The sequence below is a fragment of the Pezoporus wallicus genome, unplaced genomic scaffold (assembly GCF_028554395.1).
Source record: "Pezoporus wallicus isolate ANWC-B61680 ecotype Strahan unplaced genomic scaffold, APGP_CSIRO_Pwel_v1 contig_8188, whole genome shotgun sequence".
NCBI lineage: Eukaryota > Metazoa > Chordata > Aves > Psittaciformes > Psittacidae > Pezoporus > Pezoporus wallicus.
The window spans coordinates 1,764,358-1,791,542 of NW_026640104.1; the positions used below are offsets into that span (position 1 = coordinate 1,764,358).

General features: G+C 41.4%; 1 protein-coding gene across 6 annotated transcripts in view; it reads left to right on the forward strand.

Moving 5' to 3' along the window:
- Positions 1 to 375: 375 nt before the first annotated feature.
- ATE1 (arginyltransferase 1) overlaps positions 376 to 27,185 on the forward strand; it is an 84,810-nt gene continuing 58,000 nt past the window's right edge. The window contains exons 1-9 of one of the 6 annotated variants that reach the window (XM_057417302.1): positions 376 to 690; positions 2,287 to 2,350; positions 3,452 to 3,514; positions 4,237 to 4,340; positions 5,191 to 5,463; positions 10,676 to 10,908; positions 12,530 to 12,658; positions 13,671 to 13,799; positions 22,329 to 22,361. In XM_057417302.1, coding sequence (XP_057273285.1) covers positions 603 to 690; positions 2,287 to 2,350; positions 3,452 to 3,514; positions 4,237 to 4,340; positions 5,191 to 5,463; positions 10,676 to 10,908; positions 12,530 to 12,658; positions 13,671 to 13,799; positions 22,329 to 22,361 — 1,116 coding nt within the window. In that variant the 5' untranslated portion in view covers positions 376 to 602. Of the gene's footprint in view, positions 691 to 755; positions 1,035 to 2,286; positions 2,351 to 3,451; positions 3,515 to 4,236; positions 4,341 to 5,190; positions 5,464 to 10,675; positions 10,909 to 12,529; positions 12,659 to 13,670; positions 13,800 to 22,328; positions 22,362 to 27,185 lie in introns of those variants that run through there. The other 5 variants (XM_057417301.1, XM_057417306.1, XM_057417304.1 and 2 more) reach the window with 5 other exon arrangements.

The following is a 27,185-nucleotide window of genomic DNA, read 5'->3' on the forward strand; positions in this document are numbered from 1 at the left end:
ACATGGTTAACCATCTCTGCTGCGATAATCCTGTTACCTAGGTGAGGTTGGGTGCTGCAGGAGAAACTGATGATGTCTTTCTGATCCTAGTCCTCTGAAAACCAAGGTTTGAGTTTGCAAGTCTGATCTCAGTGGCACATAAAAAGTCTTCCTTCCTTGGACTTAGTTAAAAAGACATCAGGTGTATCTGGTTTTGTAACTAAGGCAGGACAGCTGTATGTGGCCATTATATTATTTTTTTAATACAAAATAAATAATGTTTAGCTCCATCTCCAGAAAATCCTCTTTGGAGGAGCACTGTCTGGAGTTTTTAGGACTTTTTCCTTTATCATCAGGCAGGGTTCTGATCAAGCAGCTGGGGTAGGAGGTCCTGCCGATGCTGTCAGAGCGTGTTTCTGGGGGTGATAACGTGGGCAGGCCCAGAGGGTGTGTGAAAGCACAGTTCCATCATCTCTGCTCTACACCAGAACGCGGAGCTCTTTTAGAGCAGCTCCAGCAAACGGGGCCAGGCCTCCTCCGAGGGCCGCCTCCACCTCGCTTCGCCCCGGCGGGGCGCTGCGGGCAGGGCCGCTGAGGCGAGGCGAGCCGGGCCGCCGTACGCCATGCCTGTCGCCGTGGTGGAGTACAAGGGCTGGAAGGAGGGCTACCGCTGCGGTTACTGCGCGTCGGAGCAGGGGAAGGTCTCCGCCGGTAAGCAGGAGGCGGCGGGATGGGATGGGACTGAGACACCGGTCTCCTGTGAAGGGGCAGCGCCGCCGCCCTCACTAAAGATGGCGGGTCCGCCATTTCCTGTGGGCGCTCCCCGTGCGCTGCCCGTAGCAAAGATGGCGGCGGCGGCTGTTTCCGGGTGGCCCGGGATGCGGTGTGTGGCGGCGGGCAGGGCGCTGTCCTGAGCCGGGCGGCGGGGCACGGCCAGGGGCTCACCGCGGAGATGGCGGCGGCCGGCGGCTCTCCGAGCATCGTCGAGTACTTCGGCGGAGAGGATGGCTACCGCTGCGGCTACTGCAAGAACGAGACCGGCAACCTCTCCCACGGTGCGGCCCGCGGGCAGGGCGGGCTGTGAGGGCCGGGACGCTACCGGAGGTAGCTGGAGGCCACGGAGCTGCTCCAGCCTGGGGCTGAGGGACGCCTGTGAGCGGCGGAGTGCAGCAGCCTCCGTCCTGCCGGGGGCGAGCACTGTCCTTCCCCCGACGGCGCCCGCCGCCCCCTGCTCCGGGCGTGGGGGCTCCGAGGTGGCCGGGGTACCCGGGGCAGCCCGCAGAGCCAGGCCGGGCCGGTGTGGGGCCGCGGAGGCCATGGGCTCGCCGGGAAGCCTCGCCTCATGGTCGGGATCGATCAGAGTGCTTCTCCAGGCTAGGGTGAACCACGAGAAATAACGGGAAAGCTGTGCAGAGCGTGAACTGTTTAATTGCTGCGATCATAATACGTGCACCCTAAGTAAGGATGTGGTTAGGGTCTCTCCCTCTCTCGGTGCAGTTTTACTCCTGAGGCGCAGCTGTCCTTTCTGACCCTTCACTGACGGCGGAGGCTCCATCTCCACGGGGTTAACCCAGGGCGCAGTGTGTTGGCCTGGCCAGGCTCGATGGCTCTGGATCTGTGGCTGGACAGGTTTAGCTTAGGGACAGCTCGATGGGAAGTGGTGATGTGCTTTCCTGGGTGAAGAGGTGACACACATTCCCTGAGCTCTGCTCCACCAGGCAGCTGCTGTCCAAGGGGGTCCCTGGGAATGGTGTGCGTCAGCTTCAGCGCTGCTCGGAGGAATTCTGGCTTGGTGTTTCCAACAGATGAGAACAAGATTAAGGAGCAATTCTGTGTTATTTTGTTGATGTATCTCTGGCAAAGATAGCAGGCAGAGAGGTGAACTTTTACCATGTACAGTCAGAGCAGTGTAGAATCAGAATAGCCTGGGCTAGAAGGGACCTTCAAAGCTCATCTGGTCCAGCCCCCCCTGCAATGAGCAGGGACATCTTCAACTAGACCAGGTTGCCCAGCTGGCCTTGAATGTCTCCAGGTATGGCACATCCACTGCCTCTCTGTGCCAGTATTTTACCACAGTTTGATTTGCAAGTTGGTTTGCATCTCAAGGTCTTAGTTTTGGTGTTTTTACACTTTGTGTGTTGAAATCAGTAATTTATGACATACATGAATATGCCCAATCCTTGAAAGTCATTTATTTGTAACTCGCCGTGAGCCACTCAGATTTACAGTCATATTTTTGTATATCTTCTTGTGTTTTAAATCATAGCCATGGTCAGTCAAGTGTGTTGAATGTATTATTTACCGCAGGTATGTGGGCACATTCGATGACAGTTCAAGATTACCAGGATCTCATAGACAGAGGATGGCGAAGGTAAGTTTAAAACAAAAGACAAAGCCCGGTTGACTGGTTAGATAGAGTTTAGAATCCAGTTTTAAAACTTAGGTCTGTGTCCTGGGTTCAGCAGTAGAAGTCATTTTTCTCCATCTTAGTAGCTGGTGCAGTGCTGTGGTTTTGACTTTCAGCCTGGGAACAGCGCTGATAACACCGACGTTTTTAGTTACTGCTCACATGTTTAGTCTGGCCAAGGACTTTGTGAGCCTCATGCTCTGCCAGGGAGGAGGGGAAGCCGAGAGGAAGCCGAGACAGGACACCTGACCCAAACTGACCAAAGAGCTATTCCATACCACAGCACGTCATGCTGGGAGTTACCCAGAAGGGTTAGTGTACTGCTGGGTCGGGCTGGTGGGTGAGTGAGTTGCAGTGTCTTCCCTTGTTCTTTCCTTTATCATTATTATCATTGGTGGTAGCAGTAGAGGTTTGTGTTATACATTAGTTACTGGACTGCTCTTATCTCAACCCATTGGAGTTATATTCTTTTGATTTTCCTCCCCATCCCTCTGGTAGCAGGGGAAGGGAAGAAGGGGGGGAGTGAGAGGGAGACTGCTTTGGCTGACTGGGCTTAAACGACGACAGTCTGTGAAAACAATTGACTAGTTTCTCTTAGTAATTGCAGTAGAACTGTCTCTGCAGTGCTCTTTGAAGTTTTGTAACACGGTTGAACAGGAAAATACTTACAGAATCCCAGACTGCTTTGTGTTGCAAGGGCCCTTACAGCTCACCCAGTTCCAACCCCCTGCCACAGACAGGGACACCTTCCACTAGAGCAGGTTGCTCCAAACCCCTGTGTCCAACCTGGCCTTGAACACTGCCAGGGATGGGGCAGCCACAGCTTCTCTGGGCACCCTGTGCCAGCGCCTCAGCACCCTCCCAGGGAAGAGCTTCTTCTTAGCGCCTAATATTTTAGAAAGATAGTATTTTAATATAGTAGCAGAAAGCTGAAGAACTTGCTTCTTGGTTTCTGTTACTCATCATGTAATATTTTGATATTATTTTAAAAAAAAAAGGTTGGTCTTACATTTATTTTGTAGTATGAGCAACAACAAATGGATGCATATTTATTTTTATTTTTAGAAGTGGAAAATATGTCTACAAACCCATCATGAATCAGACGTGTTGCCCTCAATACACGATAAGGTAAGAAGCTCAAAATCTACTACTGTGATTTGACTGCTTCAGATACGTTCAACCGTTTGTGTTTACTGCTTTACATACGTAACAGCACTTGAAGGGTTTATCTACTTGTAATGATACTTTGAAGGCGAAATAAGTGCTGTTGGGTTTGTGCATAGGCCCATCAGTGGCTCTCTGATAGTTCCCTGTAAGCAGCCTGCTAAGTGTACACCCTTGCCTTTTGCTTCTGGGTTGCAATCAAAAGAGTCCTGTGATTGCTGTCTTGCTTGCTGGTTTCAGGTGAATTATAATGTCTGTATCCTACAAACACTGTCTTAGTAGTCCAAATAAGAGAGGCTGTCAGTTAAACAGGGTATGAATAATTCTAGATACGCTTTTCCTGTGTAAGTAGTTGGTATCAATGCTGTATCTAAAGATGAATAAGTGAAAGAATCTATTGCATTAGCCTCCTAGGAAAGCTTTTATGCACTGCCTGAGGTCACCTTGGCATAACATGGCATAAAGAATGACATTATGCAGTACAGGTATTATATGTGTATAGGATATTATGCAGTATAATGTTATTAACTCAAAAGTGGTGATAAAATATTTGACCACTTCATATAATGAAACTTAAGAAATAGAAAATACGTCTATAGTGTAATTTTTTTAAGTGGCTCCTTAACCTATATTAGTCTTGAAATAATCTTTCCCAAAAGCAATGGTGGTAATCTTTTCCTTTTAAGGTGCCAGGCTTTGCATTTTCAGACCTCCAAATCTCACAAGAAAGTTCTGAAGAAAATGCTGAAGTTCCTTTCCAAAGGGGATGTTCCGAAAGTAGTGAGTGAAGGTAAAGAAATTCTTCATGTTTGAAAATGAATACTGATGGTTGAAAAGAAGATCAGGTACCTGCTTGAATGATCAAATGGCTGATATGCCTTGATCCGAGGGCTGGAGCAGCTCTGCTCTGGAGCCAGGCTGAGGGAGCTGGGCTGGGTCAGCCTGGAGAAGAGAAGACTCCTGAAGGGGAGACCTGAGAGCAGCTCCAGTGCCTGAAGGGGCTGCAGGAAAGCTGGAGAGGGGCTTGGGACAAGGGCCTGTAGGGACAGGCCAAGGGGAATGGCTTTAACCTGCCTGAGGGGAGACTGAGATGAGCTCTTAGGCAGAAGCTCTTCCCTGTGAGGGTGCTGAGGCGCTGGCACAGGGTGCCCAGAGAAGCTGTGGCTGCCCCATCCCTGGCAGTGTTCAAGGGCAGGTTGGACACAGGGGCTTGGAGCAAGCTGCTCTAGTGGAAGGGGTCCCTGCCTGTGACAGAGAAAAGGAAGAACAAGCAGGGAAAGGAGGGTTTTTCTTTCAGGTGATTCAACAATCACACCCCATTTATCCAACACCAAAGCCACCTATTTTCAGTTGTGGTGGAACTTGTGTTTGTTTCTGAATCGTTATAGTTTGCCTCTTGTGTGTATGTGGGGCTTTTTTTGTTCTTTTTTCTTTTAGTTGTTGTTTGCTTGAAGTTACGGCGTGAAATTAGTTGAATGACCCATTTTGGCGGAGAAAACTGTTCTATAGTAATTCAGGGTTGTAAAGGAAGTTTTCTGTGTTTTGACTATAGAGTTGTAAAGTTTAGCATTAATGGTGCAAAGTGTGAGCTGTGGTCATGCAGATTGAAATTCACTCATGCAGTTGTTAATTACTTACAGAAGAGCCTATGGATTCTCACATAGAGGATGTGGGCGCCTGTGATTTTGCCTACAAAGGTGAATCACATGTCAGTCAGTCCGAACTGACTCCCCTGGGTGTGGATCACGCTGAGAGGGTGGAGAATGAAGATCAGGACACAGGAGAAAAGAAAGAAGAGGGCAATGTGCACAAGGTGGAATCAGATTCTCTTCGGCTACATGCAGATAAAGAGACACCAGTCCCTGGAGAACCATCACGTTCGGCTAAAGGTGTTCATGCACCACCTAAGCCAGGTAGTAATTGGAATACACTGTCATGACTCGCATATTGTTGAAGTCCTTTGTTTAGTCTTGCCTAGCACATCAGTAATAATTTCTTTCTATTTCCAATACTCTTCCCAGTTTATGGAATTTTATGGTGTAAATTGACAGGTGCTGCATGGTACTTCTTTTCTTAGTTTTTCCTGAAAGTTGCATTAATTTTCATTATATTTATTTATTGAGAATACATACCTACAGCTGATAGTTTTCTGTGCGGTGATTGAAGCTTATCAGACATTGGGACCAGTTTCCAATTTGGGATACTTTTGTGTGCAGAATAAGATGTACATCCAGCTTTTCCTTTCCACTGTAGGATGTGGTGATTCAGGCTTTATGCACCTTGAGAAATGGTTCATAGAATCATAGAACATTTCAGATTGAAAGAGACTCATGAGGATCATCAAGTCCAGCTCCCTGACTTGGATTCCGTGACTGTGCAAGACTAAGAGCTGGATACAGCTTTGGCTGCAGGAGTGCTAGTTACTCAGTTAGGTTAAGGCATAACTTTGCCTCTTGTACAGCAGTAGGAAATCAGTTTAAGACACAAGAAAAACATCTTAGTGTTGTTTTTACATTTCTTCATTTCTGTAGGTTGTCTTCTTCTAGTACAATTTGTATTGTTTACAGCCTAAATACACCCTTGTGAATAACTTCTTTAAGACTATATTTTTTATGCTCTTACAGACTACTTGCCACAGATCTAACTGGCACTGGAAACACATAGGGTATATTGTTGTGTTGTTATTTTGTAGGGTTAAAGAAAATTGTATAGCTTTCTGCTGATTAAAACACCCAAAGAAGTAGAGATACTTCTGGTCCTCTATAAAAAAATGACCTTTTCTAGGTAAGCAGATTTAACAGATTAAAAAAATCTGTTTAGGAGCTTTCCTTGTTTTATGTATTGCTAACTTTAGATTAGAAAAGCAGTGTTGCTGGAGGATATGAGTAGCCCCGAGAAGAAGGACTTGAGGGTGCTGGCTGATGAGAAGCTTCCCATGACCCAGCTTCAGTGTGTGCTTGAGCCCAGAACCCCCACATGTGCTGGGCTGCACCTCCAGAGTGTGAGCAGCAGGTTGAGGAAGGGGGTTCTCCCCCTCTGCTGTGGTCTGGGGAGACTCTGCCTGCAATCCTAATCCAGCTCTGGGGCAGCAGCACAAGAGGGACCTGGAGTTGTTGGAGTGAGTCCAGAGGAGGCCATGGAGATGCTGCAAAGGCTGGAGCAGCTCTGCTCTGAAGCCAGGCTGAGAGAGCTGGGCTGGGTCAGCCTGGGGAAGAGAAGGCTCCTGAAGGGGAGACCTGAGAGCAGCTCCAGTACCTAAAGGGGCTACAGGAAAGCTGGAGAGGGGCTTTGGACAAGGGCCTGTAGAGACAGGACAAGGGGAATGGCTTTAACCTGCAAGAAGGGAGACTGAGATGAGGTTTTAGGCAGAAGTTCTTTCCTGGGAGCTTGATGAGGCACTGGCACAGGGTGCCCAGAGAAGCTGTGGCTGCCCCATCCCTGGCAGTGTCCAAGGCCAGGCTGGACACAGGGGCTTGGAGCAAGCTGCTCTAGTGGAAGGTGTCCCTGCCCGTGGCAGGGGTTTGGAACTGAATGAGTTTTAAGCTGCCTTCCAACACAAACCATTCTTTGTCATGCATATTTTCAGGACACTCTTATTTTTTAAATAACTAATGAAAAACTCTGATTTACTAAACTTCATTTGGGTAACAAACGAAGTGGCCACAGACAGCAGATGGCAGCCTTGGGTAAAGAGTCTGTGTGCAAGCCTGCCTTTTCTTTGAAAAAGGTGAGAGATACGGGTTTCAGTTCTGTGACAAATAAAATTAGGTAAAACTTTAAACACTGGAAACACAGATAAAGAAAGCTTGAGTCATTGTGCTCTTTGGGTTTACTTCTATAGAGGAGAAATACCCATAGAATCATAGAATGGTTTGGGTTGGAAAGGACCTTAAGACCATCTAGTTCCAGTCCCCCCTGCCATGGGCAGGGATGCCTCACACTAGGCCATGTCATTCAAGGCTCTCTGCTTTTTCCTTTCTGGGGGTTTAAAAGGAAATATAAAAGTGAATAATAAATGTATCAGAAAGCTTATTTAATTAATCTTCAGTATTTTTTTTAGGGTAGATGGTGTCATAGGTCAAACGTAGTTTAAAATTTTCCAGGTAGAAAGATGTTTAGTTTTCGTCTTGGAAAATGTAGACTTGTTCCATAATCATATTGTTTAATTGCATTTTTATTCCATTATAAGCAAAACAGGTCATTGTCCTCTAGGAATAATGGCCTGTTTCTGCACAGTTTCAGATGGAAAAGAAGGTTTGCTTATGTCTGCATGCACATTCATTGTTTTAAGAAGTTTTTCTTGCTAGCTTTCAGCTTATAGGAGACATGAAACAGATCCTGATACAGATGAAATACTAATTCTTCAACTGTATCATGAGTATTTTAAATAAACTCTTCCTCTGACTTGTTTGCCTGTGGACAGGGCACATAAGATCTGTAATTTCCTCATAGGATTTGTCCTTTTCTGGTGAATAAGTTTAGCTCTATGGATGAAACAAATACTCCAAAACCTTAGCTGAGAGGTAAGAACTCTAGATAATGGGGCTGTCTAAAGAGTGCCAAAGTCGTATTGACTTGTTTTCTAAGTCCATGAGATGCTCTCAGCATTTCAGCTCTCATGGAGAAACCAGACTGGGACTTGTCTGGGTGAGCCATTATGAGCTTGCTACTAGCTTACCCCAGGAATACACTTACAAGCTCTGTAAATTCTGTATGGTATGCACATTAAAAAGAATAGTTTATATCCTTACTGATGCTTAAAGATTTATCCCAATACAAAGTATTTTGCCAGTTTCTATGATGTGTCTATTGCTAAGGAAAGATTCAGGCAGTGGCTCTGAGGGCTGCAGTTCTTTGCAGGTGAAGTAACTCTTACCATATCAGTGAGCTTTCACAATACCAGTGCACTCACTGTTCCCTGTCTGCAGAGAGGTACCAGTGTTCTCATTGTCCATGGGAAGGTTTGAAGTGGATTGAGGATAAGAAAGATGTCAGTTTTAGCTCAGAAGTTACTGGTAAGAAGGAGGAGAAGGAAAGAAAGATCTAGCTATGCTTTCATAGGAGTGCTGGGAAAAAAACAGTTTCTGTGTAATTTCCAGGTGTTCAAGAGTCAAGTAGGATAAGCTGTAGTTAAGTCCTGGTTTGTATTCTTCTTTACTTCTTATAAATACTAGGGAGTTGGAAGTGTGTTTCCTCCTAATGCTTCACATGAAAGCACCTGACTGTCCAGGGTACTTGTCCAAATGACAAGGTAAGTCTTTTGAAAGCTGCCAGTGTCTTTTGCCAGTACATGGCTTTCAGGAGAAAGCTAATGGCTAAAGACTTCTCCAGCACTTTGTCATCATATTTGTTACAGTTTTGGTCTTGTACAAGATGTATGGCACTATTTCCCTGTATGGGCATAAGTTTTTTACACTCACATGAGACTTTTAATATATAGCTCTTTTTTGGCCTCCAATTCATCTCCTACTGTCCTAAAAAGTAATAAGAAATGCAGAATTAGAGTTACTTTTTATTACACTAGCTGCCTGCTGACGCAGTTTTGTGTGCAGCTTTCCTCTATATGGAACTTGCAACAGCAGCTCCTAAGCTGAGGCAGATATTCCTGGGAAATTGAGTAGTCCTTCCACCGCTGTTTGCAGCAGTACAGCAGATTCATACAGCTCTTACACAGCTTCTGGAGTGAGGTGGGGTGTTGGTTACAACATGGAATAGCAAATCCCTTTGTGCAGTGATGTCCAAGTTTTAGGTAGGAATGAGAATGTTAGGATAGATGTGTCTTGCTTTTTGTAATTTTTTCAAATTTGAATTTATGGATTTACAATCAGTATTGAGTTGAAATTATATTGTTTGGGGAAATTGATACTTCGCAGAATCATAGAATTCAGACTGGTTTGTGTTGGAAGGGAACTTAAAGCTCATCCAGTTTTAACCCCCTGCCATGGGCGGGGACACCTTCTGCTAGAGCAGTTTGCTCCAAGCTCCATACAACCTGGCCTTGAAAGTACTTGTAAGTAGATTATTTGTTTGGTAATTTCTTTTCAGTGCTTATAATGGGTAGCATAGGACCAGCCATCTTTCATTTATTATTTATTGAAGAAGATTCTGTGTGAATTTTTCTAGTCCTGGCATTCTCCTATCTTGGCTTTTTATCTTATATTTGTATTATACGTATAAAATTATTCGGCCTCTTTGCTGAGGAATATAAACCACTTGGCTTTCTGTTTGTGCAAGTGTTTGGATTCATTATGCTTTAAAAGCTAAGTTCTTGTGGTGCTATGTACTGTTTTCCATGGTGATCCATTTAGTGTCTAGCTTTTACTTCTGTTCTAAGTAACATTTCACAAATAGAACATTATGGATTGTTAAAGACAGAGGTAGATTGATAAAAGTGGATTGATTAGTAAAAGTAGGCAATCTGAATATATTTTTTTAAGCAAGGATGGAAGCTTGTATAGCCTTTTAATCTTCTTTTATGTGACATTAGTTGCACTGGCAGGAGGATGGAACTAGATAATTGTAAGGTTCTATCCAACCCAAACCATTTAATGATTCTATGAGAGTGGCGCTGGTGTTGGCAGCATTTCTATATGCTGAATAAGGATTCCAGGTCACAAAAAAGAAATGCTTTTTGTGTGTGTGTGTCTTTTACGGGTTGTGGAGCCACCTGAGTTTTGGAGGTGGCTGTGAGGTTTTGTGATTGTGTTTTTTCCCTTCAGTATTTCAGGCTTGTCCTATAGGTATTTGGATGTAGTACACCATCGTACTATGCATTAAATAGGAGCTTTTCTTTGTGTCTGAGAGGGGAATGTGGCAAATTGATTTAAGGACAGACTTAGCAGGAAGTCTTTCATTTTAGTTGTTAAATATATCCTTGGCTCTGGGGTGGAATCATGGTCAAGGTGTTTCCATGGTAAATTGCTGCATTAAAACAGCTTTAGGAAAGAATCATTGCAGCTGAGCTTGGCACTGAGCATGGTTGCAGTTGTAAATGTGAAATACCACGTTGTGTTCAGACCACAGTGTGCAGTTATTGGTGATTTTAACCGTTTCTTGTCAGTGACTATAAAGAACTACTTGTTTGTTGCAAAACATGATGTTTAATTCTTTGCCTGTGCCCTCTAGGGAAAGGGGCTGACCTGAGCAAGCCCCCATGCCGAAAGGCAAAGGACATACGTAAAGAAAGAAAACTGCAGAAACTCCTTCAGAACCAGACGTGTACAGTGGAAGGATCTCAGCTTCAAGCAGCAGATCAAGTTTTCCTCTTGCAAAACTCTAAATCTAAAACAAACCAGCCTAAAACCATTGAAGACTTCGTTTTTGTCTCTTTACCTGATGATGCACAACACAAATTAGAGGTAATAGCTTGTCCACTGGTGTTGGAGGTGGAGTAAGGAAAAGTCTAGTTAAGGAGGTTTTAAAATGCTTAGGTGTTTAGAATCTGTGACTTTATGGAATGAGAATAGTTTAAGTCTGGAACTGTATATGGTACTGCATTTTATATATATAAATATGTATATTATATGTATATTGCAGCTGAGCTCTGTGTAACCACAAGAGGGTACTCGTGCACTTGCAGTCAGTTGTAACAGAGCCCTGTACAGTTACCAAAATAACTTGCAAATTGCTTTCATACAGTGTGACTTGAAAATGAAAGACTTTGAGTTAACCGAGTGTTGAATGATGAGAGATTCAATATTTAGTTCTGCAGTGTATGAATGCTTAAGCTATCTATGCTAATGAGTCTTGACAAGAAAGCAGTAACTGTTCATAAAATTAAACAGATAGGAAGACAGCTGCTCTTTGTAACTGCCATCAGTATGTGTTGATGTCTTTGGAAGCTGTAAAAGTGATGGTAGAAAACTTTGCTAACTATACTGGTTGCCAGTAAATCTATTAGGAATATAGAGACAGTAAGCTGGAAGACTTGGACTTCCTAACTTTTGTTAATCATAAACCCTTTCTTTTTTTTTTCCCTGAAAGCTGTAAAACCATCTGAATATAGGTATTTTCCTGTAGTTACTGGTTATCAGTGATGGTATTGGAAAATAACTGACAAGAAGCCATGGAATTGATCCACCTTGCGAACTCCTTCAGCTTTGCTGATGAGTTGTATAGTAACAGACATATGATGGCTTTATCTGATCATCTGCATTTAGAAGATGCAGGTAGCATTTAAAAGGAGCATGGTTCCAGCAGTGCGATTCTCTTTGCTGCTTACTATGCTGTCAGGTGCAATTTGTTTGTTACCTAGATCAGAACCAAAGCTTTTTGTGAAGATAGAACCATACTCAAAATTACATGGGTTTTTGAAATGACAGTGTCCTTAAATATGCTTGAAAAGAAAGGCCCTGTTCAGGTAAGGGCATTCTTTTGGTTAGGGAGCAATCATTTTTACTAAAGAACAATTTTTAATGTATAGATGCTATAAATATCTTTTTATGCGTGTAAAGGTGATGGTGGGGAAGATGATCACTTCCTATTACAGTTAACTTATAATTAAATATGGAAACACTGTTTCATCTTCCTCTTTCAATTTGAAAAATGCCAAGGAATCCCCTTGGGATTATTGCTCTAAAACCAGAGTCTTTAGACTAAGAGCATGGGAGTGTTCCAACTACCATGGGTCTTTTGAGTATTTTTCAGTGTAGTGTGAAACTACAAGAAAATCTCTCTACAATGTCAATCTGCATAGTACTTCTTGGTATTATTTCCTGCAAACTATTTGTGTAGTTCTTCTATAGGCATTTTAGTTCTCTTTAATTTGTGCTTCGTAAATTTTGTATGCTACTCAGTGTATATATTAAAGCCTTCAGTGGCCTAAAAGGAGCTGAAAATTCAAAGGCTATTTGTTAATATGAATTAAATTGTGAAGGTCCTTGTGCAGGAGGTCAAAACTTCTCTCTGTTGTGATGTTTGTGTATGTATATAGTTATTGTATGACATTGTAATAATTAATGTGTTTAACTTCTTCTGAAGGTGAGGGTGGTGAGATCATCTCCACCAAGTTCACAGTTCAAAGCCACATTTCAGGAGTCTTACCAGGTCTATAAACGTTACCAGATGGTTGTTCACAAGGACCCACCTGATAAACCAACTATAAATCAGGTCAGAAGGCCAAATGCATTTTGGGCAGAACTCAGCTTCCCCTCTATTTCATGTGCCTTGTTTCTAGTAGAAACAAATGTGGATTTTATATCCATTGTATATTCAGGAGTGTGTAAAATACTATGTCAAAGAAAATCGACATCCTGAAAGTGCAAATTCTTTTGATACCTTTTTGTGGGTGCCGCAGATACTTGGTTTTAGTTGCAGACAGAGAAGTTAAGGAAGTTACATGGATGCTGCTGGGTCAGAGGTAGAGAGGATGAGGCTGTTGGAGGTAGGTGTTGTGGGCCTTAAAAATACAAATCACATAAGAACTAAAACCAGCTGGACATTTAGCTTAATAACTGGTCTCACTGGCTTTGGTTTGTAATGCTTCCATAAGGATAATCAGGGCTAACAATTGAGCACACATATAAATTGTTGGTGTAAAGGTCACAGAAGCTGCATAAATTCCCTTAACTTTCAATTTAAGCCCTCCAAAATGTAATCTCTGCACTCCATCTAAATCACACATTGTTTTCTTCTTATAATGCCCAGGCAGAGCATAATAGTTACCTGTCGGGCACACCACCTTTCTACTATAAGAACAAAAGAAAAAGAGCCAGTCAGGAGTTTGGAGACATATTATATGTGGGAAGAATACGTAATTGTTAAAACAGGGCAATGAGTTATATGCCATTAAAAATAACACATCTTAAAAGTCCTTGAGGCTGTGCAGTGAAAATATAATGTGTGCTTGGGTTGTTAGATACTTAGTAAAAAAAAATAGGTTATGTAAATTGCTTCTTTGGAGTGTTGTACCATTTTTATCCTTGAAGGTATCAACAGTCAGTTTAAGCTTAGTTTTAGTTGTCAGACTTTCCCCTGTAGAAGGTTATGACGTTTAAAGAAAACTGATTTCAGAGGCTTTGAAGTGGCTAGGAGGAGATCTTTCACTAGCCTTACCTTCAGAAGCGTGTTACCTGTTGATATGCACTTAAACCAGTCTGCTTGTATTTTCCTTGCTCTGAAGGTGAGGTTAGTACCTGTCTCCTTTGAGGACCCCCAGTTCAAATCATCCTTCAACCAGTCAGCCACTTTATTTGCCAAGTATCAGATGGCTGTACACAAGGATACACCTTCTGAGTGTGGTGAGAACGAGGTACAGTTCACTGCATGCACCTTTATGAAAACATGGTTTTGAATGCCCAGTTAAATGATGGGAAATGGTGTCTCTTAAAGAGTGATTCTAAATGTTAAGGTATTGGAGTTTCTGTCGGGGGTGGGGGAAGTGTTGTGGTTTTTAGCAAGGTTCTGTTGCAAGGCTCCAGCCCAGGGGAAGCTGAGCTGAAAAGGGAAGGGTTATGCACTATCATAACTCAAAACCTGATGTTAATGAGTTAAATGGAGCTTGTATATGTATATGGTTGTAAAGAGGTCTGGGACTGAGACTTTTACTGGAAAAGGTAATATGGAAGTGCTTTTTTTGATAGAGCATCTTCTGCTTTAAAGTTGTTGGGTACCTTTTCCATATTTCTCTTTTTTTTTGGTGGTCTTGCTTAATTAAACAGGTGGAGGTTTTAAAAATCTTGAGTTTCATTCACATGTCATTGCTAAGCAAAGCCCACTTCCCAATTAGAACTCACCTTGGCAGTAGAAACACTGCAAAAACATTCCCACCAGCTGCTTGTCTGAGATTCAGTGAGAGGAGATTGCCTATGAATAAAGCCTGTTTTTGAAATGGTGCTTACAGGATGCTAATCCTAATTCAATAATACTAATAGGAGCACTTGTAGGGTTCTAAAGAAGCAGCAATTCTCTATTTCTCTGGCAGGTGGCACAACATTTTCATCAGTGGAATTAATAAAGTTGCTACCTCAGATCTGTCATTTCTGTTTACCACAGAAGTCCAACTTCAGTATTGCTCAACTATCTACTCAGACTTTAGTGTTCTTGTGAGCAATACCTTGTGAGCAGAAGTGATGCCCAGCAAACTGTGGCTGCTTTCCAGGTAGAATAAGAAAACCCCGTAATCAGTTTTGGCTTTAGTTCAGAAGAGTGTAAGGAGAGCTTTTTTGTGAGCTCTCTGTAATGCTACTGTGGAAAGCCATAACATTTATTTCCCTTTGTTTTGTGAAATAGTAGGGCTTGTAACTGTAAGAAGTAGTCTGTGCTCTTTTTATAATTTCTGATATAATTTGGATTAATTATAATAATGTAAAAATTGAAAACATGCCAACAAAGATTGAGCTATTTACTAGATTTGTACCAGACTGATTTAGGGACTTGATTTGTCTGCTATGATGGATGTTTTTCAGCTCTAATGCTCAGATACAGCATATATGCCCCCATGCTTTTGCTCTGAGTATCTGGTTGCTGCAGAGTGGCTGATAAGAACTTCATATACTTATTCTTTGTTTAGAATTATGGATTTATTTTTGAATACAGCCATTACATTATGGTGAATCAAGGGCAGAATCATGATGGCTGCTTGCAGTTCAGTTCTGAACGCCAGTTAGCTCCCAGTTTAGCTAAGCTCTGTTTGGGTCAGAGTGTGTGGTTTGGTGTAGACTTGGGTTTAATCACCCACGGAATAGGGAGGAAAACTTGCAAAGATGTATTAAGGACAGTTGAGGTTTCTGCTGTGTTAAGGTGTGAAGTCTATAGTGCGAATTACTGTTGAATAGGAAGGAGATTGATTTTATTTACTTCTAATAGTTTAATGGATTTTTATCCTCCTCTTTTCCCTTGTTACTTACCGAAGGTAGTTCCCTACTTTCCAGAGAGAAGATAAAGACAGTTTGTGCAGGCTTAGTGTAATATTCCTGGGGAGACACAAGACCTTCTCTGAAGCATCTAATAAATGTACAAGCTCAGTCTGATGCTGATAAGTTTTGATTTAGGTCTCTCTTTAGCACTAGCAAATTCTGTTGTGTGTTCACGTGACTGTCTGGTTAAGAAGATCTTTTGGTCACTAAAGCTCTGTCACTTCAGTCAAAGCATTTTGTATTTGATCACTGCAGGAAGTAAACTGAAAAATACTTTACACAAAATGTATTTTGAGGTAGTTTAGGAGCCTTTTTTCCTTTTCATACTGTGTGGGAGGAGAATTATCTGAATCGCTTTAAGAACAGAAGGTACCAAAGAGGGTAAAACTGATCCAAGTTATTGAGGTGAAGGGTGGAAAATGCTGTTTGAAAGACCTCAGACTTTTTCTTCTTTCTCTTTTTTAGACTTTACTATATCATACAGACATTATGGAGCCAAGTAGATTTTTAAGTAAAGATAGAATAAAATCCTGTCCTATACACAGTGCTTTTTATCAGGGGAGTCACAAGTCTGTGTTGGGCCTTAAAGTGGCAAACACCCAGGAATTTGTTCTGCATCTAAAAATCAAATATAGCTTTTAATCTGTGCAAACCAATCTGTGTATGGGGGATGAACCTCCTTTTTGGGGAGAGCCCTGCATGCTTTTGCGTCTGAAAAAGTTTCTAGCTTAGGAAAAGTATTCTATATCTGGCTGAACACTTCATGTTCAGAAACCTGTCTACATTTAAGTTGAGAATTCACCAAAAATTGTTATGGGCACATATGAACTTCTTTTTGGAATATATTCTTAGATTGGATTGTTGGCATTACAATATACTGTCAGCCTATATTAGCTGCTAGACTAGTTTAATATTGTCATTATATTAAGAGGCAATTTTAGGAATAGATTTAGAATATTGGTGATTATATAAAAATAGAACTAATGTGGAAAGTTATAAACCAGTTCACAGCATTAACAAAAGGTGTGTGAACCACGAAGTTTGAGTGTGAAAGCAAACCCTCTTCTGCACCCATGTAATCTATATACATCTTTCATCAAGATTTTTATGGGAGAAAAGGAAATAGATGATTTCCAGGACAGGGAATCCATGGAATATTTGACACTAAAGGTGACTTTGGACTACTGGGTGCTCTCAAGTGCCACTTTGAGATCAGTGACAAGTGGTGTTTCAGTGTCCTTTGGCAGTGGCTTTTCCTGAATTTTGGCTCTTCCTCCTTGCTTCTTCCTGCTCTTCTTCTTCTGCATCTCTCATGGATGTTGTGGTAGCACTAATGGTAGCGATTGGTCATTAAAAAGAGTTCAGTTTGACATTTTGCTGGGGAGAGTCCTGCAATGGATTTCAGTGATGCAATGCCAGTTCCTGATAAAGGCAGTGATTTCTGTTTGTTCTAATAAAAAGAAAGGTAGCAATTCCACAGTGAAATAAACTTTTTCTAACTAAGTCCCAAAGTTGCTGCTACCCCTGTGGTGATGAAACTTGTCTTTGCTATGGAAGCGTCATCGCAATGCTGAGTACCATTCTCATTGGCGAGTTGAGAGTTTGATGAGGTAGAATGATATCTGGTATCTGTCTAATAAGTTTATATTCTGAGTTACTATAATGCTTTTAAACTGACAAGAGAGAAGATTTAGGTTCAATATTAGGAAAAAAATCTTTAATATGAGGGTGCTGAGGCGCTGGCACAGGGTGCCCCAAGAAACTGTGGCTGCTCCATCCCTGGCAGTGTTCAAGACCAGGTTGGATGGGGCTTGGAGCAAGCTGCTCTAGTGGAAGGTGTCCCTGCCTGTGGCATGGGGTTGGGACTGGATGGGCTTTAAGTGAACTTCCACCCCAAACCATTCTATTCTTTTGTGATCTAAAAGCTCTCAGCTAGGTTAGTTCTTTAGCTATATTCAGTTATTGAGCTAAAAAAAAACCCCACAACCTAGTGCCTGTCATACCAAATGGAGTTTTACACATAACATTGTCCTGTAAAAATTTGAAATGAAGCATTTTTTTCTTCCTGCCTCTTTCCTGATGATCTTAATGGTTGCTCTGGGGGCAGCAATGTGATAACACCTTGCCCATTACTGTGATTTTGAGGCTTTTTACAGTAGTCTTTATCTTTAAGAAACATGGCTCAAGTGTAACTGAAACAAGTTATGTAGCAGTCACACAAGTTAGAAAACATTTCCATAAAAGATCATAAAAATTCTACAGTAGTTCCAGAAAGAGCAAGAGTTGAACAGTTTATTGCTGTTTAGACCTCGTGAAGCAAACGTTTTATTTCACATTTCATGAGTGTTTTATAATGACAAACTTGAAGGAAAATAGAATGTGTCTCCGTTCCCTCTGCAAAGCTGACTGGACACTCTTTGCTTTGTGCTTAACTAAATATTTGTCTTGGAAGTAAGGAGTTTCACAACACACAAAAGAGACACTGTTTGAGAAGGTGCAAAGAATTACTGAAATAGGTGTAGTGGGGTTTGTTTTTACATTCCCAGTGTTTTTTGGATTTGCCTCCCAGAAATCCACTTGAACTACTATAGAGAACTGAGTGAGTAGTGTGGGACATGCCAAGGAGCACATTTGGATCCATTTGAAAGCTGGAAGCAGCAGCCGGTTGCACACTTTTAGGTCTCTCTAAGCTATTTTCCTCTTTGTTTTGTAGCATTCTAGTGAGAGAATGCTTAAAAACTCCTTAGGTTTGAGGTTATTTTTAACCTGCTGTTGCTTGGCGTGGCAGCCATATACTTTTATAATGCTCTTGAATTAGTTCTTTTATCATTTTGGGTGATGGCAGCAATAAGCTGACAATTGGCTCTTCGTGGTCGCTGCTGCAGTGAGCTCATGTTGCAGATCCCTGATAACGCTGATTTAAAGTATTCCTTTATCAACCTGTTTCCTCCCATTTACTTGCAAGACCCTTGTGAACTGTAGTGCTGCAGGTTCTTGGATTTTAGGCTTGACATGCCTAAAAACCCAAAGAACTTGCTCATCCAAGCAATTAAGTGGCTTGTTCACAGTCATATCATTTCAATTCAGATTCTTACTGCATCAGTTTGTGTGGTTTCTCCTGGTTTTGACGCTCAGTTTTCTATATAGCCATATGAAATTAAAAAGTCTTTACACTGAAACTAACAAATCCCCATTATTTTGTAGATAATTTTCTTCTGAGCAGACAAAGCCCCAGGGACTTTGGTCACTCCATGAGGGAATTGAAATCGTAGTTCTGAAATGTACATTCTGTCCCATCAGCAGTTATTTCTATTTCCTTAGTCCAATTCTTGTACTGAAAACTACATTTGAGACATCCATTTGAACTTTAAGTTGTCTCTTTCCTTATGTGCTATGTTTTAAAGCCTCTTTCTTCACCTTCAGGTCTGTAGATATCTCTGAAACTGTATTTTGTTAGCATTCCTGTATTGTTGTAAGTCACTGTTGAAAATGCTGAATAGAGCCAGTTCCAGAATAAGTCTTATCTATCTCTAGACCTTAGGCAGAAGCTCTTCCCTGTGAGAGTGGTGAGATGCTGGCGCAGGGTGCCCAGAGAAGCTGTGGCTGCCCCATCCCTGGCAGTGTTCAAGGCCAGGTTGGACACAGGGGCTTGGAGCAAGCTGCTCTGGTGGAAGGTGTCCCTGCCCATGGCAGGGGTTGGAAGTGGATGAGCTTTAAGGTCCCTTCAACCCAAACCAGTCTGGGATTCTATGACAGTTCAAAGCTGTTTTTTCCTGAGCAGGCTATGATGTGTGACATCAGTAACTCTTGCCTTTAGAAAGTTCCTGAGCTACCAGGTGAAACTGTTCCAGTTTAGCATCCAAAGCACCTGAACGTCTTCCTCCACTTTCAAAAGGCAGGTGTTAACACCCTGGTTTAATTACAGCTTTTTAAAGCTGTGCATGTGCTTTTACTTGAGCAAGTACTTTTGGGTTGAACCAAATCTTCCTTTTTTTTTCCTGCCCCTCCTGCCTTGATTTACTTCTCAGTGATGCATTCATCCCTTAGTTTTATTAATTCTATTTAAGTTATTTCCTGTTGTTCTGTTAATTCTTTCTGGCAGTTGCAGTTAGTTTGCACCAAAGTAAAAATGTTTCATATACATTGTACAGTTTTTGAAAGACTAAAGTTTATGTAATTCAGTTGAAAATTAAAATTGGAAAAGCATGGCTTTGTGAAAGGAATTCTGATTGTGCTTGTGTAACAGATTGAGTTATTTTACATGCAGCACCACCTTTTGACTGTGTTTCTCTCATGGTTTATTGAATCCTTTCTGAATTGTGTTCACAATAAGCTTGCAGTATTAAATGAGTTTGTTAATTTAGAAACTGAGTCTTATGTTTACTTCAGTTTAAATACATGTATAGATTCCATAGGTCCCTGGCTTAGGAAGAAAGGGCTATGAGTTTGGTCAAGTGGAAGGTGTCCCTGCTTATGGCAGGGGATTGGAACCAGAGGAGCTTTAAGGTCCCTTCCAACACAAACCAGTCAGTGAATCTGTGATTCGAAAGGGAGAATAAGTGTTGAGAAGGCAAGGGCAGAGGTCAACTGATCTAAACTCATTAAATTCTCCAGCTTTATGTCAGTTAAATTCTCCCTTAACAGAAAAACCCCAACAACAAACACAGAACAAAAGATTGTTGGGATTTTGGGTAATTGTTTCTGAATAGATTTCTAGAGAAGATTGAGTCTTTTGAAGCTTTCTATGACTTAAGGAGATTGTCTAACCTGAGAACGTTAGCAAGTTTCAACAGGTAAAAGCAGCAAGACTTGCAATGGTGTTTTTTTCCCCATCAGATTGTGATACAAATTCAAGCACAGTTAAGTTGTTTTCTAGCCAGCAGTATAGGTAGCTGTAACAGTATATACTCCCCAGCAAGCAGAAGTCATGCTTTAGCTACACTTGGAGTCCCCCTTTGCCCTCAAAGCCAAGGGATTGTTCAGGAGGGCCTGGAGAACTGATAAACTATTTGAACAGTGCCGTTGGCTCCGTTTTCTCACCCAGAGGCTTTAAGTCGCACTATAAAGCTAAAGTTACAGATTAAGAACTATTGGGGGTCTTCTGACATGAAAATTAGTAGCACATGGTTTATTATTTCTGAAGCCTGCACGTTCTAAACTCGCTGGCTGTAAGGACTGATGCAGCCACAGTGTAGGAATTTGTAACTCTCTTCTTTATTTAATGGAATGGAACAATTCAAATTCTGAATTACTTTTTATTTCTCTTTAAGTGTTATCTTTGTTCCCCTTCTTGTTCTCTCTCTGTATCCACCACATCAAAAACCCCCTAGACTTGAATTAAGATACAGCATTCAATTTTCTAAACTGAGTAACTTAGAGGCATGGTGACTATGTCTGAAGTGGTTCATTATAGGAAATGCACAATCTCCTGCTTTCACCTTTATAGAAATGAAGTTTTCTTTCATAAAGTCTGTGTTCAAAGGTTTACCGTTCATCCATAGCTCAGCTACTGCTACATGTTTGAGGGGGGAGAAGTCTGAAGTAGATGATCTTAAGGTCCTTTCCAACTTTTAACTATTCTGTGAGTCTGTAAGTAAGACTTCTACAAAGCCTTGATTATTTTAGCATCAACAGATGCACTTCCTTAGAGACACAGTCTTAGAGGAGGTTCAGGTTGTGTTCGCTTCGAGCTACAATGAGTATGGTCCAGTTAATCTTTGCAGATCAATATATATAATCTACCAGAGGCTGTGGTTTTATTGCTGAGAGCTGTTTTATAGCACCTTCTGAAGAAAAGGGGAAGTTTTAGTTACTTAGGCTGTGTATGAAACTCTGTTCTAAGTCAGCAGCTTGCTTTGTTTGCGCTTACTGTTGCTTTCCTTCCTCTCCTCCCCTTCTCTGGAAAAACCAGGATGACTGGCGAGTAATCTCCCCATTTTTGGTATTCCTCTTTAAATGGAATAATCTTCTTGAATTAATTGAAGAAGTTCATAGAGTTCTTGACAACAGTCATGTTTTTATAGGTGTCATGTTCTGTTTATCAAACTTTGAATTAAAAGTTCTATTTGCTATTACTTTGCAGTTAGCATAATGCTGGTATATTAAATGTAGCCCTTAGAGGAGGGAGGATTAATCTGTGTAACACACATTAGCTTTTTAACAAAGGGATGTTTTGGGGTTAAACACATACCAGAAGTTTACAACTTTTAATGTGGAATCCACCAATAAGGAAGTATTTGTATCAAATAAGTAAATGATGGTAAATAAATACCTATTATGTTTTATTACTGTTAGGATCTTGAACAAGATCCAGCTCATTAAATCTTTGCTTTTTGGGTTGATTATCAGCAGCACATCACTTTGTATTCAGTAAAAAATGTAGGTTTGAAAATACTTGCACTTTCAGGAAGTTGATTTTTTTTTCTTTTCCTTTTGTTTCCTTTTCTTCATCTTCCTCTTTAGACTTAAAATGGGCTTGCTTATGATTCTGGATGTAAATAGACTTAATAAATGTAAAAGAGATGAAGGCCCTAGTCCTCTTGCTTTAGTGATGGGGCAGGTACCAAGGGGATGGTGGGAAAAGGCTCTATATTGCAGGCAGGGAGAGAAGGGTAATGGGTAATTTAAAATGAAGACACCAGAAACAGACCTGTATTATAAGGTGATAATTCACCTCACGTTTTAAAAGTACCTTGGATAGTTGATTATTGTATCTATTTGTACTTAACAAAATAGAATATGGGACTTAAAGTTTATTTTACCTCTTAAAAACTGATGGCATTCTTCAAATAGATGGTTTTGAAAGAGTGTGTTTGACTGTTACTGTATTCTGGTGTGCTGCTAATGTTTTTCTTCCTTTTCTGCTTTGCATATTTGGACTGTCTTTCTGGGCACCTATTTCTGATGAATCTACCTCGATGCAGTTCACACGATTCCTCTGTGATTCTCCTCTGGAGGTATGTATCCATTTTAGATGCAAGTTTTGAAATGAATGTGTTCTTTCCTTTCCGCTCCCTGGGGACAGCAAACCATTATGATGTAGGTGGTATAGATGGGTAGCACAATGCTTATATCATCACTAACTGGTGAGGAAGGTCGCATTGTGTTTTCAAAGGAGTCTCAGAACTCTTCTGCTGGATAATCAGCTGGATAATAAGCTACCACTGAATTTCACGTCACTCCGTTAAGAGCCAGGAGCAGAAAGTGCTGTCTTTTCTGTTCTTGGTTTATTTCTATGAAAGAAAAAAATATATTACTAAATAACTTCCTAAACTTGAATTTGACTGCAGTCTGAGTTAAAAGTTTAGGGGAGATGCTGTTGCTTCATTTCAAACAAGCAAACTGCTATGGATTTCTAGCACTGTCTTTCTTGTTAGTCTTAAAGAGTTAAGCACTGTGTGACTGTAATGAAATTGTCAGGTTATAGTAATTACGCCAGTAATGTGATCTGTCGCAGCTTGACTGAATCCATGTGTGGAAAGTTTGTTGCTTTTCTCTGCCGAGTCCACTGGCCTTTACATTCCTGAAAGCTGAAGAGTAATAGAGCTCATTAGACTTTATAGGAAAAGGGCTTTTATCACCTCGTCAACTCAGGCAGCAGACTGCCATTATATTCTTCATTCCGTATGGCTACATAGATGTTGATGCTCGCTTCCCTGCCAGGTTTATACCAGTATTGTTACTTACAGACACTTTTTATTGACATTTCCAAGCTTGAATTCAATTTTGTGTGGCACCACTACACATGTCTTCAATTAGATGAAGTTAAATAAAAGGGGTTGTATATCAGAGGCCAGGGGATTCTTGGAATTCTTGATTCTGAAGCAGTTGCCACAAGCAAAGGTAGTAAGTGTGTAGTCTGTTTACTCTTTTGAAGAAAAATAAGGGAAGGTTTAGATTTTACTTTCAGTTCGTTCAATTTGTCATTGTTTGCACTGTCAATGTTGTTATTAGCTGCAAATAACACAAACACCCAAACTCTTCCTGGCTTTTTTTTACTTCCTCATTTTAATATTCTCTTCAGTTTATTTTGGCTATGGGCTCTGGCACAGAAAATGAGTAACTTAAAGATATGGTGTGTAGTAGCAGAAACGGAGGCAATTTTGTAGCAGTAAACAGGATAATGTAGAGGGAACTGTTTGGGTAGGTTTTATTCATCCTTTCTTAGAGGCTGCATTTAAACACTTGCCATTTCACCACTTCACATAGGCAAATACTACCTTGTTTGGAGGGGTAAAGCTACAGTGTCTAAGAGATGCAGGAGTCTTAGCCAAAAACCAGTGTGGCCTCATTCCCTGTTGTTGCCAAGGTGAGGGTGTTATGGCAGAAGGGCACAGGGAAAATATGGACTGCTTGGGGTGATTCCTAGTTTTTGCTGCTTGATTAGGAGAGTGTTTGGGCCCGTAGTTATATCTGCCGTTGTCCTTCCCAGGTTGTTCCATGTCATTATGATGCAGCAGTTGGAATGAGTCTCAGTGCTCAGATTTGTCGTAACATTCCACAGTTGAATGATCGTTTTATTTTGTTTAAAAATCCTTCTGTAATTGCTCTTTTGTCTTTTTCCATCTTGACTGATGCTACACCCATTTATGAAATAGATGATTTCATAAAACTGCTCTCAAAAGTATCTTTTGGAGTGAATTGCTAATTTATACATGTTGGTTTGGATGTGAGTCTGGCAGTGTTTCCCCCATGCATTTATATTCTGTGGGTTTATGAACATTTGATATTTCCTCTGCCTTTTTAATCATTCAGTATTACGGATTTTTCCAATAGTTGTTTACACTCGGCTCTTGTTCTTTCATCTTGAATACTTTTAAATCACCAGCTCAGTTTGCTGCAACATTGCTCAGTGATTCACCTACCAGTGTGGGGAAAATAATGGATTCAGCACGATGGAAAGTGAGCTGCTTTCATAGCATCACAGACTGGTTTGGGTTGGAAGGGACCTTGAAGCTCACCCAGCTCCAACCCCTGCCACGGGCAGGGACACCTTCCACTAGAGCAGCTTGCTCCAAGCCCGTGTCCAACCTGGCCCTGAACACTGCCAGGGATGGGGCAGCCACAGCTTCTCTGGGCACCCTGTGCCAGCGCCTCAGCACCCTCACAGGGAAGAGCTTCTGCCTAAGAGCTCATCTCAGTCTCCCCTCTGTCAGGTTAAAGCTATTCCACCTTGTCCTGTCACTCCATGCGATTTCCATTATGTAAATGATTATTTGTTCTCACTTTATTGCCTATAATCCGTGTTGAGATGCTTTTGAATTTTAAGGAACTGAGAGATGCTTGTGAAACTAGATCTTTGTCCTTTGAAAAGCACGTCAGCTTCTGGTCTGCATTATTTGCTTTATTGGTATGTGTTAATTATTAGGGGATCTAATAACAAATGTTACTGTTGCAAATCTGTAATTCCCAGGGTCATCTTCTGTAGAATGTCATATTTTAGTCAGTTCAAGGCACTGCTCAGGATTAAAATCAAAACTCATTTCATTTGGAGATCTTGGGAAACTGCTGTTTTCTTCATCCCACCATGATGTCTGTGGGGTGATACTCAAAAGTCTCTTGCCACTGAAGTGCCTTGTACCTTCACAGCTTCACTAATCTTTTTAGCATTTTAAGCTTGCTATAACTGTCCTGATTAAATAGCTGACAGTATAGCTCACATACTCTACTTTTCCAGTAAGGTGCGTAAGTTAGCTCTGTAGACAGTGTCTTACATTTTGATGCAGTGAGTTGATTAACTTTGTTTTGATACAGAATTTATCAGGTTGGAATGAACCTCTCTAGATCCAGTTAGTCCAACACGAGCAGGTTTAGCTAGAGCAGGTTGTTGAGGACCATGGGTTTTGAATATCATCAAGGATGGAGGCTCCACAGGCTCTCTGGCCAGCCTGTGCCATAGCTTGACCACCTTCTTGGATAAACCCTGTTTCCTTCTGTTCAGATTGAGTGTGTTGTAATTTGCAAGCATTGCCTCTTGTCCTGTCAGTGGTAACTACTGAGAAGAATCTGGCTCCTTTATCTTCATTCCCTCCCATCAGGTATTTCCAGATGTTGATAAAACCTCCCCATGTCACCTGTCCTTGAGGCTGAGGAGTTGCAGCTTTCTTAAACTCATTGTATACAGCAGATGCTCGAGCCCCTTAATCATCTTTATTGCCCTTATGGACTTGCCATAGTAAGTCTGTATTTTAACTGCATGGGGAAGACGCATCAGTGCTGAGCAGAGAGGAGAGCTCACCTCACTTGATGAGCTAGTGCAGCCCAGAGTGCTTTTGGCTTCTTTTTCATCTGTGAGGGTGCATTGCTGGCTTATTTTAATGAAAACATGCAGTGCTACCTCTGTGCTGACACAGTATTTGTAGGCTGCTTTCACAGCATCTCCACTAATCCCTAATGAAAGGAGGACATAGTACTGAAAAGGAAATATGTTGCTAACCAAGAGATAGAGATCAGCCATATGGCAGGTTGTGTGTGTGTACCTTTGGGAAAGGAACTGCTGGAATGAATCAGTTTACTTATTCAACAAATAATTTCCACTGGAGTGTAGAAGTCCAGGGTTTCCTGGCTTTTTTTTCTTTTTTCTGTGTAAGGGATAGCATGGATTTCATGGCTTCCTCCTCCCTCTATCCACAGCAGAGGATAAAATGGAAAAGGTCAAGATTGGGAGTCTCATGAAACTTCAGAGAGAAAAATAATCATGATCATGCAGTTAGTATGGTCAAGACCCATTCTGGGTAAGGGTGCGGTGCCTTCTGCAGTTCACACTGGTCTGGCATGTGCGCTAACAAGTGTAATTTCCATAATAATATTAATAATAATAATGAATTAATACAACATCCCTTAAAAGCAAAGACCAATGTGCTTTGGAGAAAATTGAGCACTGTCATCATCACTGAAATTTAATTATAAGCAGTTACTGCCTGGGGTGGGCTAATTGAGGCAGTATGTAGTACCAGTTGCTATTAAGTATTTAGGTTTTAATAATGTGTTGTAAAATATGAGCAATCAAATGTGTCCATGGAATCTTTAGCTGGCAAAATATGAAGATGGATAGGATTAAGATGGGATGGAATATATTGTGGTTTTCTCTGCATTATAGTCTAATCATTGGAGAGAAAATGACTTGTTTCAAGTCTGTTTTGTACTGGATTTAAGATGTGGTCTTGGGAAGAAGTTCTTTATAGTGAGGCTGGTGATGCACTGGCACAGGTTTTGATTTTGGCACAGGATTGATTCCAGGGCTAATATATAATTTTGGGTAGATAAGGTAAGCCATTATTGGTGGGGCTTGCTCCCCTGATGTCCCTGGTATATCTTATATCACCTTTTACGGATGTGGTCATATCAGTAGTGTGAAGTGGTATAACCATAACCTGCTTCGGGAAGATGTTTCTTATTCCTGCCATGTTTCATGTCAAATTCTCTCTATGGTGCCTGAGAAATCAAGTTAAAAGAGCCAAGTATTCACTGAAAAATTGAGCAAACAAAACGCAAGCATTGTAAAGGGTAAAAACTTTTGAAGGAGGAAGAAAATGTTACTGTTTTCAAAGCCTTATTTCTTAATGTAGTGGAGAACCCTGAATGTTTAACCTGAAATCAGTGCTGTGCTTATGCTGTTTGTCACAGAACATAAGCCCTTTGTGTTCATGACCTTTCACTGTAATTGCATTAGGGAAATAACTGCAGTTTATGCTTTGCTAGAAGTTCTTGACTGATGCTAACACTTCAGTTTGCAGAAGTGACCAAACCCATCCAATGCCATTTGGAGGTTTGGGGTTGCA